Source organism: Haliaeetus leucocephalus, unplaced genomic scaffold (assembly GCF_000737465.1).
Source record: "Haliaeetus leucocephalus isolate CR32 unplaced genomic scaffold, Haliaeetus_leucocephalus-4.0 Scaffold173, whole genome shotgun sequence".
NCBI lineage: Eukaryota > Metazoa > Chordata > Aves > Accipitriformes > Accipitridae > Haliaeetus > Haliaeetus leucocephalus.
In genome coordinates, this window is record NW_010972609.1 from 7,210,355 (window position 1) to 7,233,547 (window position 23,193).

Below are 23,193 nucleotides of genomic sequence, written 5' to 3' on the forward strand. Positions count from 1 at the left end.
CGGGCAATTTCCGAGACAGGTTTGTAAGAGAGCGTGGAAGAGAACAACAGGATATTAGCACTTTCACTTATCATTTTATCAGGCCAAACATCATTCAGGGAGAAGCAAATGGCTGAACCCACACGTACTTGAAGAACTATAGCAGCCTACAGTAAAGCCTTTCCTTTCACCAGCTCCTCACAAAATGAAGCCAGTGAAAGTTATATAGGTTGTTTTTCCAACTTTTAAGTGCTTGATCTTGCAGCCTTCCCATTACCATCTTTGGGAGGGCATGATTGCTTGTTTGCTTTGCGAAAAACAAAAGCTTTAGTTTGCTAGCAGTTCTTAATGAAGCCTGTGACTCCATACCTTTTGGCTGAGAACTTGTATAGTCGAGCCCAGTTTTGTACGTGAACCTCATCATCACAAAAGGACACACATCACAGGTGGAGATGCACAAGCAGCATTCCCAAAGAGTCAAACTTCCTTGTGTAAGAAACCTTCCTTTCCTCCTCCTAGGAATCCCAGCTGGAACACTTCTTCTCATCGTCCAAGTATTTGGACATTGTCTTTAAAAATAGATGTAACTTTTCAGAAGCCATTCAGTCAAGGGCCTCACTCCTTTCTAAAATATCGGTCTCTAAGACTATAATTTTCTCTGTGCAGGCAGAAGCTGTCACATAAATTTTTAATTCTCTTTTCCTTTGTTCTTCGTAGGGATATCTGAAAATCAGGTGTCTGCAGGAACAAAGTACTGGGGAGGAAAACTTAGCTGTATTATTGGCTTAGCTAAAATCAAAGGGATTTTTGGATGTAATTCAGCTAAGCTGTGATACACTGCCTCCTTTATTCTACAGAAGTGTGGGCCACCAGTTTTCACACTGTCTGATGTGGCTCAGCGTCAGAGCCAGCTTTTCTGAATTTCTGAGCAGTTGTCTGTAGTGACTTAAATTAAATGAAATATGGCAACAGCAATTGAATCCAGTAGCAGCGATGTAGCAGTCTGCTTTGACACAGAGTTAGCTGGAGGATCTGGTGTATCCCAGCAAACATCCAGCACCCTTCATCTGCCTTTTCTGTGCTGGGTGGGGTGAAATACAAGTTAGAGTGGAAAGGGCTTCATCTTGCCAAATTTTGGTCCTTTAAAACTGGCTTCCTAACCTAACCTAACCAGGTAGGCTCTCCAGTGACTCCAGAGGGCCATAGCTAATTGGAAGAGATCTCTCTGCTCTGCAGGTACTTGCCTTTCTCTTTCCAGTAAGGAAGGAGCCCAGACAACTGCATTGGAACATCTGGGCAGATTTGAAGTGAGATGTTTCCCTTTCATGATGCCTGTGTCTCTGAAAGGCTGAGAAATCAGAGTGAGAGAAATAATTTATGGTGCAGAGAGAGGAGTCTATTCTTTTCATCATTTATTCCCTCATCCTGAAGCATTAGCTTCATTTGCCCCACAAAGGGTGTTAGTGGGGATCTTGACCTAACTCTTCACCTCCTCACAGTAAACTCCTAAGCTTTTCTGGACTAATTTCTTGACATTTAACCATCGGGGAGAAGAATCCACACATTCAGCTGAAATGTCTTATATTGGTACTAGTTACTATTCTCCTTGAGCCTCCCAGAAGCTTTACATGTTGATTCTTTTTTTTTTCTCCAAAGATTTCAGCTTGCGTGACATAGCCTGATATTTCCCCATACTGTTTCAATTTCTGCCACTTCTTTTTCTTGTGTGTGTTTGTTTTAAATATAGAGAGCATTGTGACCCTGCTAGCATCCTGCTGGTGACAGTGAACCCTTTGTTTCTTCAGATGTAGCCAACAGCATTTCCCACCGCTTTCCCCACTTGGTTTTGGTTTGCAAGAGGCAGCCAAGTGTTGTAACCTATTCTGTCAACTTCTGAGCTGTGTTTCTGAGCCTCTTCACACTCCTACAAAAGCAAAAGTTGCCAGTGCTCCACCACCTCTTTCCCCAGTGAGGGAGTGGGAGAAAACCAGCACCTCCAAGCTGCCCATACTGCGTGAGTGGGGCCACCCAGGTGCTGTATTCACAGGCGTGGTAGAACTTGCGTAGAGTAAGGGGAAAATCCTTTGTTTGGCCTTTTTTAGGTCAGCATGGCTAACCCAGCTTGCCTTTTTTTTTTTTTTTTTTAAGCCAGTCTTTTTGATTGCTTTTCTCGTGGCAAGAAAATACCTTATCCTATGTTGCTGAGGTGCCTGTTGCAGCAGACCTCTGAAGGAACTGGGATCTGCAGGTGGTTGAGCAATTAAGTATTTTTTGATTCACGTCTGCCTTCCCCTCCGGATGAGCTTTACTCTGCCACTAATTGAGTCTGACAGCAGTTCTCATCCAAGCAACAGTGCAAAGACTGTGTAGATGTTTGTGCCATCGGATCCAGTGGCAGTCTGGGTGTTGCGATCTTTCACTAACATGCCAGCATTGAAGAAGACAAATGTACAGTTTTATTGTGCAAACAGAAAACTATTTCTGCAAAGCTTTTTTTAAACTCACAGAGCACTACTTTCTTAAAGAAGTGGCTTCCGTTGTAGGTTCTCATGCCTTCCCTATCTTGTTGGTATAGTCATCGTCCTTGTCAGTTAAATTTTTTTTTTTAATTATTTAACATGTTTAGGATGGTATTACAGAAGTGCCAGCCAAGAATAGGGGCTGATGGATTGATTCTCTACAAACATTATGAAATACATGGTCTCTTTTTGAAAGACTTTGATATTTAAATAGATGAGGCAGATGTGGTTTGAGGAGAAGACATAACCACAGAGAGATATTCTTTCTTCTGCTTATAAGGACAAGAAACCTTCATATAAAGTGAACGAAACAAGCAGCTAATAGAAGAGTAGACACCCCATGTATATAGTTTCATAAAAACCCCTGCAAATACCAGTTTAGAGATCTCAAATGACCTGCTCAGGTAACTCTTATTTCAGGATCCCAGGCAAAGCCAGGACTGCAACACCTCAGATACGTGGCCTGATATTTAGCAGATTTCACCTATGAGAAAATAATATCCAGGAGGAATCATGAGCTGCTTCCATTAGTCTGTAAGCCATCTGCTTCTCTGAAAATATAATATTTGTGCTGTTCCTGAAAAGCTTGGAATTGCACTGTCTCACAGTTGGGTGTATTTTGGGAAGGGTGTGTGTGTGTTTACATAAGTATGTTTTCTGTTACACTGCAGTATCTTATAGAGAGGTATTTCAGTCCCGAATAGGTTCAGATACTGATGTTAGGAAACTTGTATTTTAGTTATAGGCTTATAAAGTCCTTCAGAAGCATATGGGGTTTTATTGCTAAGAGCTCTTGTTCATACCTTCCTGGAGTTAGCCAGCTGACAATAGAATGATTTACATGATGTCGAAAATTTCTAATTTTTTTTCTATATAGAGATAGTTTCTCTGAAATGAAAATTATTTCCCCATTATTAATTTACATCCAGGAGTCAGGATTTCTGTTTGAAATACTGATAGGCAGGCACTTTCCTAAGGAGATAGTCTTTTAGATCTGTGGCATAGTTTGCTCTTTGTCAAACTATAGGTTTACAAATAGATATGTTTGCATTCCCTTCATACAAAATAAGTCTTTGAAAATTTTTAATGCTTCATTGAATGACCTGAGAAAAGGCAGAGCATGTCTGCCTCCTTGCAAGTGTTTCCTAGGTTTTGGCTTTATGCGTTTTTCTCCATTGATGTCATTCTGTTTTCTGAGGACTTCCAAAATCAGTCAAATGGTTGCTTCTGTGCAGGACAGCACATGTCTTTGTTTCAAGTATTTTGCTGTAAGGTCCTGATCCACAGGTAGCTTAAACTTCCGTACTCTTTTTTTACAGGTAAGTATTTCAGTCCTCCTTTTCTCCCTTCCAATGTATTTTGATTTGGGAGAGGGGAGGAAAGACAAGGTGGAGGGAAAGAGAGATGGAGAAGAAGTCTTGTGCGGCCTTCGTATTGAAATCTTAGGCTGACAAAGTATAACCTTTTTTTTTTTTTAAATATAAATTAGTAACTAGATAAAACCAGAATATTCTACCTGGCTAATTGTATCTTAACGGTTCCAAGCTAGAGTTCCACAGCCCTGTTGCGCTGGCTGGGGGACTGGTGGCACCAGTGGGTACCCCCACCTGCTGGCATCGCCAGCTGGAAATGGTGCGGAACTGCACTGAAACTGGAGGTTAGCATTCCTGAAGCAGCTTTCATCTAGCAAATCTTGTATGCTAATAGCTGTAGTGATGTGGAGATAAAGCTTCAGTGGTGGTCCTGCTCTTCAAAAACCCAGTACCACGCTGATCTTCACTGCAATTGGCACTCAACCTTAATAAACGATTGCTTTGGATATAGCTTCATGTACTTCAGTCACAGGAATATTAGGAGGAGTAATTCAATCTCAGTGGATCATATGGCATGAGATATCTAGCATGAGGTGTTTCAGAGATGGGAAATTACTGTTAAGTAGGTGATTAAGTCAGTTTTTTGACCTTTTCTGCCGCCGAACTTCTAAGTCTCGCTATATGTGCACGCAGACAGTGCAAAGGGGTAGAACAATGAATCCATAATAATGTTGGGATGCATCTGTTTAAAAACAGCAATTAAAAGCATCGCTTTAAGTCTGTGTTGCTAATTATAATAAGCAAGTGTTCTTATTTTGAGTGACTGTAAAGAATATCTGGGCAGTTTTCTGAAGTTTCCCATGCCCGTCAGTTACTCGCCCAGCTGAGGTGTTTGGATGGGTGCACTGGCCCGGGGAAGGGATACACAGCAGAAAAAACCCCTCCAGGACTCCCAATTTTCTCTGGTTTGTTTTTTTAAAGTTTAGAGGTTGCCGTGGTTCAATCGTGTTACAAATGCTTGCTGTAAACTCTCTCAGAAAGAGATGGATAGGAGCAAATAATACAACTCCCACAATACTTGCTTATGGTTCACTGCCAAGGCAAACTATAGCAGCATGCCAGTAACTGCAGATCACAGATTCTTTATTACTCATCAGTGAAAAAAAGGGCAAGGGAAAAAAACTGCTTTTATATTATAAATGCCAATTAATGAACAAATACTAAGCTAAGGTGGAATAGACTTCCAATTTTTAGTCCCATTTGGCTATTAATTCCATGCCAATAGCACTGCAGGAGATGTGCTCACCAATGAGAGGGCTGATGTTGAGGTTCCTCTTTGGTGTTAGTGTACCACATCAGAAGTAGCTGTCGTCTGTGATTCCTGATTCTCTTTACCCTCAGTTTTTCTTTTGTTTAATGAGTCTTTGAACCAGAGGAATTCTGTTTAATTAAGCAACTCTTGGTTTCTGATCCTGAAATGAGGTCTGAGGAGACAACCCACGCATCTGTAGCTCGTCGTGCTCTCCGCGGGTGCCTGGAGATCACTGCTGAGGTCTCAGCAAGCGCCGTCCTTCGGAAACACTGGGGTGGAAATGCAGCTGCTCTTCTTGGTGCTTTCCACTTGAAGGAGGGTACACAGAGCATGTTTGGAAAGAATCATGTTTTGCAAGTTGATGCTTAGCCAGGGTTTTTGGGCATGCCTGTCTCAGGCAAATGCTGAGACAGGCGGCAAAGGAGAAGGGATTCTACAGCTTCTTGGTGCTTGGACCGCAGATGAAATACTATCCAGGCTCACCTAAGCTGTAATCATCATGAGAGACCATCTTTTTCGGTGAAAAATACAATTCAGACAACCTTTTTCTCTCTTGGAGATAGTCATGTCATAATGGCGGTACCTTCTTAGGGTAGTGTGGAAGTTTTGGTGGTGAATTACAGACAAGACCCATCTTCCAGAACTGCGTCTGGTGACTTACGTGAGAACTGAAATGATTCAAAATGCCCCCAGGGAAGAACATCTATGCTTCACTTTTATACTCACTGTAATGTAAATGCCTTCCTGTTGAAGTGCGGTCTGTGACAGGCAAGTATCTCTTCGTTCATCTGATTTTGCTGGTGTGGTGTCCTGGCGGTGTGGTCGTCAGTGGGAGTCCAGCAGTTAGTTTCAGTGAGGCAGGCTTGTGATCCGCTCGCTCTGGTGAGCGTATGATTTCAGAGTGTTTGAACAACCCCAGGAGGGATGAGGGGATTTCAGACCCGCTAAAGACTCTATCGTATTTGGACAGTTCTGTGGAGCTGGACAGACAATATTTAATGATAAAGTGATTTAACCCATATATTTCTGAAAAGCTCAAGTAGTGTCAACTCCAGACCACACTGAGTACAGACAGAAAGATAATAAGCTTACTCAGTGGGTTCATATTTTATGTTACCACTGTCAAATATTTTCTTACCAAAATCATTTGCTGTCTAAACTGCTGAGTTTATACAAGTCCATTGTAATTTGTGCAGTGATAAATATTAAACCAGAGTATATTTTCAGAGGAAATAAATTTAGAGCAGGCCTCTTTGTTCTTTAGCAGAGGATCTCCGCTCCTGTCAGTTAGGAGATGGAGCAAACATTCTTCCTTCTAATAGCATAATTATTCAAAAATGTTTGCAAGGATCTCTTTGTAGAATTTGTGCTCGTGCTTTAGAGTCATTCTTTTATTCCAAAATGAGGATAAAAGGTTTAAGATTGAACAGCTTGACAAGGTGATGTAGGTTTACAAACAAAATTTGGAGGAGAAAGGGCCTGATTGTATGTGAAAGTTATCCATTTAAATAGAAATCTAAAACTAAAGATGCTTCACCACACCATTTAATTTTAAGGATTTTCAGAACCCTTCTCCTGTCTTTTAAGAAATTTTAATGGTTAACTTTACAGCCACCTGAGGTACTGCTTTGCAAAGCAAAAAAAACCCGTAAACTTGGACACCATCAGTTTCTTAAGCATGTTTTAACACACAACAGTAATGCTTTCATTTTAACAGATGGCATTTTTAGCTTTAATAACTTTTGCTAAAATCAGTAGGTTTATTTTTCAAATTTTGAGAATGCCCATGCTCTTGCAGTGTCAGGCACCAAAAAAGCTGCAGTCTTGGGTTAGATCAGGTGTAACTACTGATGCCTTGGCCTGGGGAGATGTGTGTGTGTGCACACATATAATGTCTTTTCCATGTGAAACCTAGGAAAACATGTACTTTGACTTTCATTGTCATTTTCATACAATTTTCTGTGTCATTCTTTTTCTCCTTTTTTTCCATCTTATTAGTGCAGATTGGAAATCAACCTTCTTTGGGGGAGTGCCAGATAATCCTTTGAATGCATAATGTTATCTGTAATCTAATGGGATTTTTTTCCAGTGTAAAGGTCTCCCAGGTCTGCTGCTTGAGTGTACTGAGCACATCATTAATCTAAAGCATGTGCTCACTGAATTTCACCTTGAACATGCAGTAAAAATATCTGTGTCTTTATGCTGAATAAGTCTGATGTGCTTTAGTGCCTGTAAGTGATGAAGAGGAAGGAGGCATTCTCTTTGATAACATCGCCAAATCTGCCATTGACCCCTTCGACACCTCTTCTGGATCGGTACAACTGATAGCTATCAAACCCGTGGCACTACCTGCTGTTCATGCTGCATCAGATAGGAGCCAGGAATCTGCCATCATTAATGGAGAGGTAAGGACTCTCTGATAATGTCTCCAGCTGTTTCCTTGGCTACATCGACAGGTGGAACAATCTTAAGCCCATTAGAGTTGAGGACTGGTAGGAGCTTTTCACCCTGATGCTATATAAAGTCCCATTAGCATTGTGGGCTCCAAAGTCTGAGAATTTAAGATCTGTTCTTTGACAATGCACCTATGAATGCATGCGACCTCGAAAGAGGAAATTTTCTATATTCCGACCTTCCCAATATCCTTCTTTCCTATCATATTTGTTTTAACAAAATGAGTAGTGAAGACAGAGAGCAGAATAAGATCTTTGTCTACATGAATTCTGCGGCTGAGCATGGAAATGTATATAGATCGTCTGGGTGCCAAGCTGCTCCTTATGTACTGAGCAACACAACTCATTCAGAGCAAGAAGGGATGCAACAGAGGGTGCAGTTATTTCATGGGAGCAAAGTGGGGATGGCATAAGCATCTGATCCAGGTGCTGGCCAAAAAATCACACTTCAGCTCCAATACTTGTATGATTATTCATGTTTTTATGTAGATTTAATCAACACTGGTCCATTTACAAAGGACTGAGGCTTTTATATAGTTGTTAAACATGATGGGGACAAGCCGGAGAGGTGTCTTGTTTGCAAACTCTCACTGCAACAGTCATGTAAAGATCAGCCAGAATCTCCCTGATGCTGTTTAAAAGCAACAGGGAGGGCTGCTGCCAGAGACCCAGTAAAAGAGTGTCATCAGGCTTCCCAGGTGGGCCTGCGTCAGAGCGGTCTGTCATGCTCCCTTTTGTACTTATGTTTTAAGCCCTCTTGTGTCTCCAAACTCAGAGAAAGGTTTATTTAGATTTCAGCATCTATTTTCTGTAAGTCAACAGGATGGCACTCCCAGTGCTCTGTGCTCTCTTGTACATCCATTTCTTGAAATTTGAGAGAAGACTGTAGAATTTGACTCTGGAAGCACAAAGCCCAAATAAATTGCTCATTTCCATATAACTGACAATTTGAAGCAGGAGGGAAGTTTTCTCAACACTTTAGGAGTGTCCATGGGATCTGACCTGTACCAGGTCTGACCAAACAGCCATTTATTTAAGGATCCTGTCTCTGACAGAGGCCCATAACAGATTTGTAAGGAAGCATATAAATAAAAGGAATATATGATGATATTTCACTGGAATTCTTCCCCAGCCATCAGTGATGACTTATTTAAGGTTTTGTGTAGTCAGGAGCGATGTCTCTGTACTTATGGGACCCTAGAAGAGTTTTCATCGGTGAATTCTCCCTGTGGTGCTCAAAAGCAAGCACGGTGTTGGGTCACGACAATTGGCTAACATCATCAGTGTTTTTCTTCAGTGGGTGTATCTGAGTCACTGTTGTAATGGTACATAGTTTTTAGGCTAAAATTATTTAACCATCTGCCAAGCCATAAAAATGCAGCGACTCTGTTCACTTGCAGTTCCTCGCTGCTTACAGATGGCACGGTGTGGTACAAAACACGCTCTGTAAAATGACACATGCAGTGCATCAAACACAGTCTGACAATATTGTTTGGAAGTAGCCAGCCCAGCACCATCCTTTAAACGTCTTTTTGCCTTTTAGATGAACAAGGCTTTGAAGCAGAAGTCCGATATAGAACATTACCGCAACAAACTGCGCTTGAAAGCCAAGAGGAAGGGGTACTATGATTTCCCTCAGGTTGATAACAACAAGGGGCTGACAGAGAGAAAAAGGATGTATGAGAAAAACCAGAAAGAACTTGACCACATTTTGGATCCAGATGCAGATGTCTCGTCTCCGTTTGCTGAGCCTAAGAACAGGTGAGACTTTTTATATGCAGTTGTTCATCTGGGAGGACAGTTGATGTCCAGGGGTTGTAGGAAATCAAAGGGGCCATGCTTAAGGAGCCAACTGTTTGTCGTATGGTCAGCTGGTCCCTTCTGCTTTATGGAGAAAATTCATATAACCCATAATTATTTATGAAGGTATGTCATCTGGTAAAGCTTCACTGTGGTTAAAAAGAAAGAAATGGAAAATAAAAAAAATAAGGGAAGGGACAGTTGCAAGTTCTTCTGAGTCATTTTTCAAGTAAGGTAAATAAAAAAAAAAAGTGCTAGTGATGTTTTTGGTAATACTAAGAGTGGACTTAAGCCAGGAAGTTAGCATCTGAACTTGTTCTTTTGCAAAGTTCAGTGGTGTTGTTATTTTGTCATTATTTTTACCTGAATATAAGTATTGCAGTAGGCATAAGATAACACAACCAGTACGTTGTCCATGTATTTCAGCAAGTCCTGCGGGGAAAGTATCTGTAAGGTTGTGTGTGTACCTGTTACTGGTGATCTTCCTGTGCCTTTAACGGAGAAATTCATGGTTTGCTCATCTGTGACGTGAAGCTGGCATATTGTATAACAGTACTAATGTTTGATTAACGCTTCCCTGTCTCTTGAGGATGGCACACCAGTAGCATTCATTTCCCCATTTTAGAAACGAGAGGGGAGTGTACATGCTGATTCTGCCTGAGCCTGCTGTGGGTGGGTGGACCTGCTCTGCTGCTGGCGCTCTCTGAAACACGAGTTGACATACTGAAAAGAGGAGACCACACCAGTCCTACCCCAGGAAAGGCACAGTATGCAGATTCTGCTTCCTTACGGGTGGTAGAGGTGTGAAAGATTATAAGAGTGTGTTTGCCATTGCGCCTCACCCCACAAGGGCTCTGGTTCTTACTGTAATCAGGGACCAGCAGCAGTTGATCCATGAGAGGAAAAGCAATACTGAAATACATTTCCTCTGGAAATGGCCCTCATGCCTGGAGGTGCAATCTTGCATCCCATCTCCTGGAAAGTTCAGACCAAAGTTTTCCTATAAGCGTAAATCATGACTGCAATCAAAGCGTTGGTGGTGACACAGTCTTTGCACACAGTGCAACTTCAGCAATACCCTTGGGGTACAGAGATGAAAAAAGACTGTGATGGGAAATATAAAAGCAGTGTTAGCTCAGAATATGGGCAAAAGCTGTGATGAGATGAACTTCTATAGGTCTAGAGTTAAATGACTGAGGGATACTGCCCTTGATGGGCCGTTTCCCAGGGTTGCACTGGTCAATGAAGAAAAAAGATGCTGACTTAACTGTATGTTATGTCCTCGCTGGAGGGTCTGGGGCATCATTTCCTCGTGCAGTTTTCCAGTGAGGGAGGAATAAATTGCTCCAAGTGCACTGAACAGGTAAGATGCTGAACCCTCAGTACACAGGAGTCTGGCTCTGTCTGCACAGTCTGTCCAGAAGATATAGATGGAACAGCAGAAACATTGATATGACTGTGTGCTGTACATACAGTGAAGGACTGAGGCATTATTTTGGATGTTTATTATGTGTCGTATGCCATGTAGGAAATGTTTAAAACATTACACATGAAGCTTTAATGCTAGCCATCTGCTTTTTGTTAAATATACTGATGTTTGTTTGTTCATGTGCCAATGTGCTGAAAGGTCCCAGAATACGTTTTTTCCTGTGTGTTTTCTGATGTGTTGTGTAAACCTGTCATAGTCTATTTGAGATGGTGATCACTGGCATGATATAAACTGCTTGAAGGCAGGTATACTGCTGCAGAGGAATGATTTCATTGTGTAGCTGAACCATAAAAGGCTGACTGCCAGATTTACTTGTTAAATATATAGTCTATATCCCTACACAGGAAGAGAGAATAACCATTTCTGATGCACTTCCTGTTAAGCCACAAAGCATTTAATGAACTTCACGGATGTTGCAGATGTTTGCAGACAAACTAATTCTAAAGACTATGCTAAAATTTCCAGTCTAAGACCTGGAAATGAACTTGATATGCTGCAACACACATGACAGCATTATTGTCTTCATTTTTCTAACTAAAAATAAGATGGCTAAAATGGCATACTGCTGGAGGAAAACCTTGAATAATACTACAAGGTAATGTGGGTTTTGGTTGCTGATAAATGAATCAATACACTTGTATGTCCATAATGAAATAAAATTGCTTTTAAAGCAATCTAGGTTAGCATAAAATTGAAAAGATTTGATTTCTAATATTTTCTGCTTTGAATCATTGTTTATATCATTATAGTTACAGAAATTAAAAACTGAATTTTTTTTTAATATCATTTTGGAGTAAGTCAAAGGTCTCAAAGTTTCTAGGGAAAAGGTCTATTCCACTCTTTTCTGTTTTGTATATATTCCACTAACTTAAATCACATTATTACAGCATTTTCAAAATATATCAGAAAAATAAAGATGCAGTTGATTACATTACTCAAGATCACCTTTACATTTTGAATTTGTTTTAAATTGTATTTAAAAGTGATTTACAAAACTAAATAATTTTATTTGTTCCGGAACAAACAGCTTTGTGCTCTTAGTACCTTTGAGTCTTCTGTACCATAAAATCCATGTTTTAAAATGTTCCAGTTGTGTTCCCAGAAGGCACTTGCTAACCCATTTGAATGCCAGTTGTTAGTGTTCATACCTCCTTTCTCATTAGTAAAACTTTCTTAAATGAGCTAATTGGCAATCTCAAGGCAATTTTTAAGACCCTACTGATGATATGCACTATTCTGGGATTTTCTTTAATAGTTTGTAATCAGGTCAAGAATTTGCATGTATTAGCTATATATTTGAATCCCTTAGAAAATATATCACAACTGCATCAACTGAGTGTTTATGGACCTATTGTAAAACATGCATGAAATTTTAGAGACCTTTAATGTAGGAACATAAAGACTGTCAGATCTGATTAGCCTTGGCATAACCTAGTTCCCCATGTAATACCGACAGTATAGTCTTGGAAGAAATAAGATAAGACACTTTAATTTATTCAATATTATTTTTATAGGGAAATTTATTGCAAAACCTTCTCTTGTCTTCTGCTTTGGCAGTGCATTTGGGACTTTCAAACATGCATGGAGATTTGTGATTTATAGTCACACAGAAGTTTTTGAAAGTTGCCTTAAAATTAAGTACATGCCTGAGTACTTAGTTTAATCAGAAGTGTGAAATGATTATTTTGTTGTCCTACCTTTTATCCTGTCAGATCTTGTAAATGTCTGTCTTTCTGGATCTCTGCAACCAGTTTCTGCTGCTCAAATCTGTCAAGGCAAAAAGTTCTGTTAACCAAATCTGTAATATCTGGACAACTATTTCTTATCAGTGAATTCATTTGGACTGTGTTGTCTTTTCATTTCGTTGATGGTTCTTGAGATGTTAAACCATGAAGTCTTTATAATTGCTGAATGGAACAGGTTACTTCATGTGGTTTCCTCTTATGTCACTTACAGAAATGGTCCTAGGCTTTTCAATATCTCAAATATTGTAGTAGATCTCTTTGTAATCAGTTCAGGCCACAGGCTCACTTAGCTTTAATAAAAGCATTTTTTGGCCTTCAGTCAGATCTTAGCACAAGATTGCATTTTCTCTCAAGTTACCTGGCAAACGTAGGAGAATGTCGGAAAAGTCAGCCAAGTCGTCTCCCTTCAATAGCCCCCTTCCAAATTTCTGCTTTCAGCTCTTCTCTGATTCCCACAAGTTTCAGTCATGGCTGAAAGGCTGTTGTGCTCTGACTGATGTTTATTGCCTTTGAAACCCTCCCTTGCTGTAGCCTCAAAATCATCCTGCCACTGTTTTGAACCACAGCAGCAATCTTTTGCCAAGATTTGATTGAAGGGCAAAAAATGCTTGCCATTTTTGAACTTTTCTAATGTAAAAATGTACTTGGATGAACGTGATACACTAAGGATGTTTTTACTTTCGCATGAACAACTGAGCAAAAACATGTTGTGGACACGCAACTTTACCACAACATCACTGCTTGAGTAGTACTAGCTACCCGAGACAACCGTGGGAAAACAAGGAATGAGTGTACGTTTTCAGTCAGTCTGTGAGGGTTAGTTGAGAACTGCTGGCTTCAAGTGCCAGACGAAGGGACAGTATATCCCGGCAGGTATGGATAGTTGTCCATCTGACCGAAGCGCAGACGCTGAAGAAGCAGGTCACTTCAAAATCTGTGTCGTTACACCTTTGCTATATCTCTTACTATTGGCTGCTGAGCACAGCGACCAGGGCTGGTCCAGCAGGCCCCAGCTCGTGTTGGGGATCCATCTGATAGCACGACGCAAGTATTCAGGTGTAAATCTTACCTTGCAAATGGGGACTGAAAGCGTGAATTCAGACATAATCGTGCAACTTCTCTTACTTCATGATGGACATTGTCAGGTCTCCTGTGCAAAATGAGCAACGCGCAGACACATTAGATGACCTGATCTACTTCCAATATTTTGAATGGAATAATTGCACAAAGCAGAAAAATAGCATGACTAGGCAAATACAACTTGATATCAGGCTCTAACAGCACTGTAATTACTGTATTAATAAATGAAACTGGCATGCCATTATTCGATCTGTTATTGATCTACCATGGGAGGAGCGCTTCTCTGGGATATGCAAGAAAACAACCAATGGCCAGATACACTATGAGAACAACATCTTCTAAACTTTTCTGGTTTAGATATAGCCTTCTTAAAAGACGTGGCTTGATGAAGCATGAAGTTCCTATATCACAATTTCGCAACCACTCCTGAAGAGTTTATGTACAGATATATTCTGTATCTTTCAGAGGAATGCTATATTTGGTTTTGTATAACCAGTAACAAGGGAAGAAATGGTTGCGTTGGCAAGATTACAGGGTATTTTGGATATTGAGTTATATGCTCTTTCTATTACATTTGCCTCCCCTTGCTTCTGAGCACACAGTGGTGAAAGCTCAACGCCTAGGGATGCCTTTGCCCAGCGCTACGCTGGAAGCAGTTTAATTCCAGGGAGTGCAGATCTCTGACAAAGTTGTGGCCAGTTACCAAACTGGCTATCTAAAACCAGCATCTTGCAAGCACTTCCCTCCCACTCCTGTCTTCTCTTCCTGTTCACTTTGCTGGGTGTTTGTTTCACTGGAGCATTATTCCACTTCTCGTTGCGCAGGATCAGCAACCAAAATCTCTGCTCCCCATCTGAGTGTGTGGGAGGTCCTATTATTTTTTGATAATAGCACCTATTTAGTTTTTATGAATTTGAATCATGTCAACTGAGGTTAAAAGGGTTCTGATACCTTCTTGGGATGTATTTCATCTGATAAGCTCCCACATATGATGTCCGTGTCTTTTACATAGCTTTATTTTCTTTAATAGTAAACAAAATTAATGATCTCTTAATAATGTTACTGATTTCTAGCACTTCCATATACATAGAAAGAATATCCTATAATAAAGTGGCATTTTGACAAACCTCATCATTTTAGAATAAAGGTAAGCATTGAAAACTGCTGCCTGTCATTTTTCTTGTTTTCTTTTTGTTTTACTGTTTTCTTGTTTCGTGTTTTCTAGGCAACCGATGAAGAACTCAGTATACAGAAGCAGGCAGTCTTTGAACAGTCCTAGCCCAGGAGAAACTGAGATGGATCTTCTAGTGACTCGAGAAAGACCTAGACGTGGAATCCGTAACAGTGGATATGACGTAAGTTTATCAGATATATGCAGTGAAATTTGCTCAGCAAAGTCTCAACTTACTCCTAAAACCAGGAGACTATTGATAAGCTACAAGCCGGAGTGCCACTGAGTATTTAATGTTACAGTACTTCATGTGCAGTCAGCATCCTGAAAAAAGCTCAGGGTACTCAGAGCACAGACTCTTTCACGTAGTTTACAGCTGTACCTCATTTTACAGTCTGAAATGCAAAGAAAACATTTGCCTTGAAACTCATTATTTGCCAAAGTGTTGAATTTTGAATTTAGATAGTTCTTCTAAGTATGTGGCCACTTTCTTGATACCGAGCTTTTTTTCATTGCAATTGAAATCCTCTGTTCTGATGCTGCTCTCTTGATTTAGAAGAATGAACAACCAACTTCTGGGAATTTCACTTGAGTCCAGATGTCAGTGTTTTGTGGAAATCCCCTAGAAAGAGATATTGTCCTCTTACTACATCAGAACTGGGAGAGTTTTCCATAGGTAAATGTCAAAACCAGCCAAAGGAGATGCTGGTTTATGGTCCGAGGAACTCATGGAGCCAACGCAAGGCAGATGAGTTGTCTTGTGCAGTCTGAACATACACTGGGCTCAAGTTGACACCGCGTGCACCCAGAATGAGGATAACAATAGCCCCCACACTGGAGTAGCGTAGAATTTTTCTATCCTTCGTCACGTGTACAAAATGCTGTAGCTCAGCCATCCCTGAAGATTAATCCCGAGAGAAAGTCTAAACCATTCTGGAAAAGTAAGAAAGTGCATTTGGTGGTTGCTCATCCTCTAAACTCTGTAGATGACAAGCATTTTGTGTGGGGTTTAACTGTCAACTCAGCTGCCAGGGATGCACTTTTAGCAAGGTGAAAGAATGTACCAAGGTCAGGGGATGCGTTCAGGGAAGTTTAAATCTTTTACAGAATTCTTAGGGGCATGCTGTCGGTGTCAGATTTCTTACATGATTTCCTGCATTTGGACACTTCCCATCAGATTGCTTGAGTCATGTTGTGCTGCGTAAGTGGGACAACTGGCTCGCTGCTTTCTGAGGCCTTAGAACACATTGCTGTAGCCTGGAAAAAGAAAGGTATAACCTGTTGAAACAGGTTTTACATTTTGCGAAAAAGATTCCACACCCCATCCCCCTACCTCACCCCCCAATGTTTCCTTTATTTTTGGAGCTTTCTTAGATAAAAACATTGTCGAGCCAGCCTACCCTCATTATCCTGAAAATCATATGTTTCGAGACAGCAAGGGATTTTTTTAATATGCTAATAAAAGCTAGTTTTTCATAGGTGATATTTTCCTGAAATGAATGTTGAAAACATTCTAGGACCAGGCATGGCCTCCTGCTATTAGTTGAAAATTAATATGCCATAAGTAGTTAGAAGATTTAAAAAATAGATTTTAAAATATTGTGTATGCTATATATAAAACGTATTTTTTAAAAAATTGTTAAAACCCTTGAAAATAGATTAATGAGCTTCTGAGATGTCCTAAAAGTAATTATAAACTCTGAGATCTGTGCACATCACACACAAGTTTCCTTTCACCTTTCTTTTAAGGTTGCAGTTGGGGGAGCTGTCCAGGGCACAGTCTTTTTTACTGATAAATTACATAAAATTCCTTTTGCCTGATGCGCTGCAGATTCACTGCAGTGCACCTCTTCTAACTCTGAATGTATTTCCCATCTGAAAGCGGAAGAATGCCGGGGAAAATGGGACAGGATGTTGAAATTTAGTTCCCAAGCCTCGGCTTGCAGCGTGGGCTGGTTTCCCTCGCTCCTGTTTGAGGTTCCCGAGAGCTGTGCCGAGCGTCTGACAGGCTTGGTCTCCCAGGATACCCATCGGCAGGCACTTATATCTATATTTATGTGTGGAATTCATATGGATCTCACCCGTGGTGCAACTAAACACCTCTGTAAATCTGACCTCAGAAAATGGGTGAAAAAGGGCTCTGAAAAAGGGCTGGTTTGTATGCTGAATCTTGTGTCCTTTCTTTTTTATCTAATAACATCTGGTACCACTTTTCGACATCCACTTTGTCGTTCTAAATGTTCCAGCCTTCTTGGACTCCTGCTAACCTCTTCCTCCCAGTATTTTATTTAGCAGCAAGTCCCGCCAAAGAATAGTGAAACTTCTGTTTTATAAGCAGTTCCAAATAATTACATTAATGAATCGAATAGCTCATGTTATCTTCAAGTCATTAGATTTTTTTTGCAGATTAACAAATTGCCCCCTTTTTTTTTTTTTTCTGAGCTGTTACCAGTATGCCTAGGTTATGTGTTGAGGTTTATCTTCCCAACAATGATAAATGTTTTCTTTTTTTTTTTCTTAACAAAAGAGGCTAAGATCCCCTAGATTCTTTAAGAAAACTCTTTAAGAACTATTAGACTCATATACACAACCAAATCATGAGAGTTTATGATCTGCATGATTTTGCTTTGTCCTTTAATAGGAGAGGGAAGTAAGAGCTCAGAAATCTGTCATTCCACACTACTGACTTTTTTATTTATGTGTTTTTGGTTCCACTTACATAACAAAGTTCTAATATCTCAATTATAGTTTTCTAAAAATATTTCATTCCCTATAATGATTTTTTTTGTGATATTTCTCTGAACCATGGTTCTGTTTCTCAGAGCTAAAAACTGGTCAGGATGTGAGGTCAATAGTTACATAGAATATGTAGCTTTTTGTATTATTTTGGAGTGTACATTCTACTGTTTGATGTTCTGAGTACATTATTTGCCTTTACAGCATCTTTTGTAAATGGATTATTATTGAATAGTACCTATCTTTCAATTTAAAATAATCTCAGTAGGGTTTACTATCATCACCTTCACCTAGGAAGTAGATTAAGGAGACTTTATGAACATGTTTGTTATTTCCAACATGTTCACAGACAATTGTGGGTAGAGCAAATGCTATAATGAAAGAGTCTAGAACCTCTAGACTGCTAATGAGCTTTATACTAGGGCAGAAAATATTTAGGCTGGTTTTGGTATAAAAGGAGGAAAATCACCTTATTGTACATATCTAAGATTGATATACAAAAGAATTTACTGGTATAATTTTACTGATATAGTTAAATTAATGCAACTCCTCAAAAAGCTTATGGATTAATGTTCACAAGAAGAATTTTACTACTATAGTTGCAGCAGCAGAGTTATGCCAGAGGTGTATAAAGTCTGTCTCTCAGTACAGGATTTTCTTTTCCTTCTTCATATAAGTCCAGTTCCTTGTATTATACAGTAACCGTGTATGAGCACTATCTGCATTTTTAGAATGGTAACACTAATGTATAATGGCATATATTTACCATACTTATGTGTTTCAGTTGATAGGAAAGCAAATGACATACATCAGAAAGTGATAGGATGAATTGAAATAAATTTTAAAACTTGAGGAAAAGTAATGGTCACCAGTCTCCTCCAAAATCTTCATGTCAACTTTTATATTGATAAATCAAAGCTGACTTAATGTTGACTGCTAATATGCACCCTTTACTCATATGATATATTTTAGACATTCTATAGAGGTCTAATGGCTTCACCAAGGTGTTGTAGTAGAGAACCTGATTTATTTCAGCACTGGGTACTGATAGGTCTCTTGTGCGATTCTGTTCACTGACATTTTTACAATAGAAGAAAGAACCATGGTTATTAATCATCCAGTTGGGGCAGTATGATTTCAGAGGCTCTTTGGTTGCACTTATACAAACTACCATTGCATTTTATAGTCAGGCTTCTAAAATTTACCTGATTTTTATAGTCAAGCTTCAAAAATTTACCTGATTCTTATTTATTGTAACAACACAAATAACAAAAGAATCAAAATGCAGGAAGAAAATTACAGGAAACTATTTAGTTGAAGATTTCCTACAAGTTTTTCAGTTTAAGATAACTTTGTGTCGTTACGTTGTTCCTCCCCCAGTCTGATGTGTGTACCACTTAAGAAGCCTGAAGTTGGGTTTGTGGTTTTGAATTTGAATAATATACCGTATAACTATAACTATATAAATTACAGTTAAATTTTAATATGCAAATGATTATTGTCTTAATTTTCCTTTTTCATTGCTGTGTTTTCATGAAGTACAAAATATAGCTATCCTTAAAACAGCTAAGAGAAAAAACAAATTAAGTTCATTTATTTAAATTTATTGTCAGTTTTCAGGCTAACCATGTAACTCTTCTCTGAACGGCTGATAACAGAAGAAGAAAGTCAGTTTGATTTTTTCCTCTGCAAATGAAGAAATATGTACTATGATTGTCCTATAGTACATATGACCATACATAGCTTGCAAAAGATTGGGGGCACAGTTGCTTGTCTAGTCAGGTATAGAAAAGCACTGTTACATGGGGAGAAAAAGTATGCCACACTAGGAGCTACAGAGCACTCCAATCATCAGGATAGTGCTGGAATTTTTAATAAGAACATCCTGTTGTATTCTTTTATTTGTGGCTATTTTAAATGCTAACACAGTTCTAACCATGTGCTATATATAGAAGGAGGTACATATCCTATTCTTCATTCCAGTTATCCTAGCATCTTAAATGCATTTTACTGATATTTAAAGAATGATAAGGAATTGGTTGCTTTTTCAGGTTGCCTGTTTAAAATGTATTTTTTAAAACTATAGGCAGTAAATCTAATCTTACAGAATATAGGTGAAGTTAGCTATTTCACTGTCAAGTTCTTACAATATGATGAATTTTTCTGTCTTGGAGTTACAGGCAAAAAAATCAGGGGGGTGATTTCTGTTTGTACTCTACGTGTGCAGAAGGAATTACCCTAGGAGTAACCCTTCAAGTTAAGCTGCACGAGTACTATCTGCTCGTCATAGTACATGTTTCATTGATGGTTCCCACATTAGTTTTGGGTAAATTTCTGTGTAACTACTGTTAGGTGACTAGGTTAGACAACCAAGCTATGTCAGGATATTTTCTGCAAGGGACAGGACCTAGTTGATGGCATCGTTGCTAGAGCTCCTCACTGGGTTAGAAAGCTCAGGAAAACCCCTAAACTTTAATTCTTCTGAAATCTTAACGTGTGAGAATGGACAAAAGAATTTCAGTCTCTGTAGCTGTAACAAGCAGTCCCTTGTAAGAGGTCCTTCATAGTGATGGTACTATTTAGGGAGCCATATTCCTCCTGGCACAGTCGTATTCCCATTGATACTCACAACTAAGAAAAGAATTTAAACATTAATTCTAATTGTTTTTAAGTGAATCATTGACAATTTAATCGGCTACAGAGTGTCCCTGCTAGTTTTCTTAGCAAACAATGTAGGATATAACAGGCTATTATAGTCGCCTGCATCATATGACTCCTTTCCAACATTTGTCTATATTGTCACAATTCCCGACTTTGTATGTGTTACATCTGTGTTTGAGAACATTTTGTGTGAAGCAGCACAAATACTGTCTTGTAAAGCTTTTTACATACACGTGCTTTTATTCCATCCAACAGACTGAGCCTGAAATTATAGAAGAAACAAATGTTGACCGCGTCAACGAGCCTCGGAGTTACGCCAGGTCCCGTCAGGCCAAAGGCCACTCGGAGACCTCAACCTTAAGTTCTCAGCCCTCTATTGATGAGGTTCGACAGCAGATGCATATGCTCTTGGAAGAGGCTTTCAGCCTGGCCTCTGCGGGCCACGGAGGACAGAGCAGGCAGGAGGCGTACAGCTCAGCACCGCACTTGCCCTACTCGGAGGTTGTGACCAGTGCTCCTGGTACCATGACCCGACCTAGAGGGGGGGTACAGTGGGTACCCACATACAGACCAGAAATGTATCAGTACAGTTTACCAAGACCAGTAAGTGAAACTTCTCTTTAGTATACTGTAAGATCATAAAGATATTTCCACTCTGAGACACACTTTTTAAAGAGGTAGCCCTGTTTACATGCTTAAAACCAGATGTAAACCCATGCTTACAGTGAGTAAGTATGGGTAGTGGGGTGTATGTATGTAAGCTTACCCATGCCCGTCTTTTGCAGGAAGACTCAGTATCTACATTAGCAGCAAGGTCGTCTTGTCTAAATTATGCTTGAAAGAATAGGCTGCACTAAGCTCCAGGCTGTTCACCAGATGAAGAACTTGTTTGCATGTCTTCTCCTATTCACTAAACACATATTAGGAAACAATCTGGTTTTGTAGAACAACTATGTAGGCAGCTGGGTGTGAATCACTCAACACTTCCGCATGAGGTCCATTACTGAAGAGAAGAGCATCATTGCAAGAGAGTGGACCAAGTGTAATAATCAGAGTGACCTGAAATGTGGGCTGTTATTGGCAATCTTGCAGTTACAGCTGTTGACTTGGGACTCTAGAGGTGGTTTAATTCCACGGGTTTCTTGGTTGACCTTGTGTAAGTCACTCTTTATCCTTCATTTTCTAGCCTCAAATTGTGGCTAACATGTCCTTACCTCGCAGAAGTAATAAATGAATTTAGAACTTAAATCCATGGGTGGAAGTTGTTAATGGAATTCTGTAGGTATCTAGACAGCAGTTGCAGTAGCACTGTGCACACCCTCAGTGTGTGTGAAACTACCCACAAATTCCCTCATTACGGTATTGCGAAACTCAACAATGTATTTTCTTCTTATATGTCAGGTACAAATCTAAACCAGAGAAGATTGCTTTCAGATGAGAAATAGCCCATCTATCAATAGCAGTGTGAAAAGTTGTTCATTTTAAGGCTTTTTTTGGTTGGAAATGAATATTTTTTTGAAAGAATGCATTTAAAATTAGGTCCCTTACTCTGGCTAGAATAAGAGGATAATGCAGAAAAACGTCTTCAGTTCAGAATAACTATTACTATGACTTCCTTCCATGACAATAAAAAAATACATTAAGGGATGCTGCTTCTGAACTATTCTGAACATATTTGAAAGCCAATGGCACTGCCTGCAAAGGTTCAGGCTGGTGCTATTTAAATCATGCTAAAGGTTATTTCTGGCACTTTGAAATTGGTCTGATGAACTTCATACAGCATATAATCATATTTTATGGTTAGAATTCGATTACAAGCTTAAGAGACAGCTAATGGGTAGTCAAATTACTTTGACACTTCAGAGAGTCTTTCTAAAATGAAATTAAAAATACTATATGGCAACAGGTTCTAAAAAAATGTAATAGCCATACTTTTTTGGTGAATGCTTCACTGTTTTGTTCTAAGACTTAATACTCTTGTAAATCTGCATGTTTCAGATCTTTAAGCATTTGCTTATCTTTCTGGCGTTTTGAAGATAGCGTTAAAAAATTTCCTAAAGATAGTCAATCGCCACAGATTAGGATCGGCACAGTCTGCTGGACTTTGGATAAGGGCTGTTAATTCATAGTTTTCTGTGTATCAGTTTCACGAATTGAAGCCGTACTTTAACCACACCATTTACTGGTTTGTTCTCAAATGGGGACAGAGGATTGGAATTGAAAATACCCAGCCGAGACGCGTGTGGGAAGTGACCTGTGGGTGGGAAAAACATGGAAGAATTACTGCTCTCAGCACCTTAGCGGCTGTCTGCCTGCCCGGGATACCTCCACTCAGCAGCTCCAGGGGAGATGCTGCGACGGGGAGTGCTCGGGAGTGGGTTGGCTGACACGTGGAGGAGGTATCCAGGCTCACCGAGCTGAGGGGGGAGTGAGCAGCCTCCGGCAGCTTTGGGGGTGAGACGTACCTGAGCACTGGGGTGTTTGTTCTACGGGGGAGGATGTTACCTCTGCAAACCAAGAATTCTTTATTTTTGCCCTTTCTTAAAATTCAGTTCTTAGTGGCAATTGCCACTAACAATGCTATTATAATTTGAAATCTGGGTTCAAGAGCATTTTGCCTGCTTAGATGGAACAAATGCAGCCACTGGCTTTACCATTGGGTCTTTAGATACAAGGCAAGTATAAAGGTCTTCAGTCCATCACTCTCTTCTGACATCTGGCTCTTTGCAGTCCAGTGACGCCAGACTAAACTTTTTACAAGATCCCACAAACTTTCCAGTAACTTGTGTGCACCTTTAGGTTTCATGAAACCCAATGCAAAGGTATTTCATAGGTGATAAAAGTGATACACAAGATTTCTAGCACAGACGTGCTCTACCTTTATAAAGCGCAAATGGTAAGCGGATTGAGGCAAAACAGCAAAAATCTGCATGCA

The 23,193-nt window shown here is 39.8% G+C and overlaps 1 protein-coding gene across 1 annotated transcript in view; it reads left to right on the forward strand.

The window, feature by feature from the left end:
* Positions 1 to 23,193, forward strand: part of KIAA1549L (KIAA1549-like ortholog) — a 71,576-nt gene that overhangs the window by 33,939 nt on the left and 14,444 nt on the right. The window contains exons 12-15 of the mRNA XM_010563909.1: positions 7,350 to 7,528; positions 9,120 to 9,337; positions 14,916 to 15,045; positions 20,514 to 20,861. Coding sequence (XP_010562211.1) covers positions 7,350 to 7,528; positions 9,120 to 9,337; positions 14,916 to 15,045; positions 20,514 to 20,861 — 875 coding nt within the window. The remainder of the gene's footprint in view (positions 1 to 7,349; positions 7,529 to 9,119; positions 9,338 to 14,915; positions 15,046 to 20,513; positions 20,862 to 23,193) is intronic.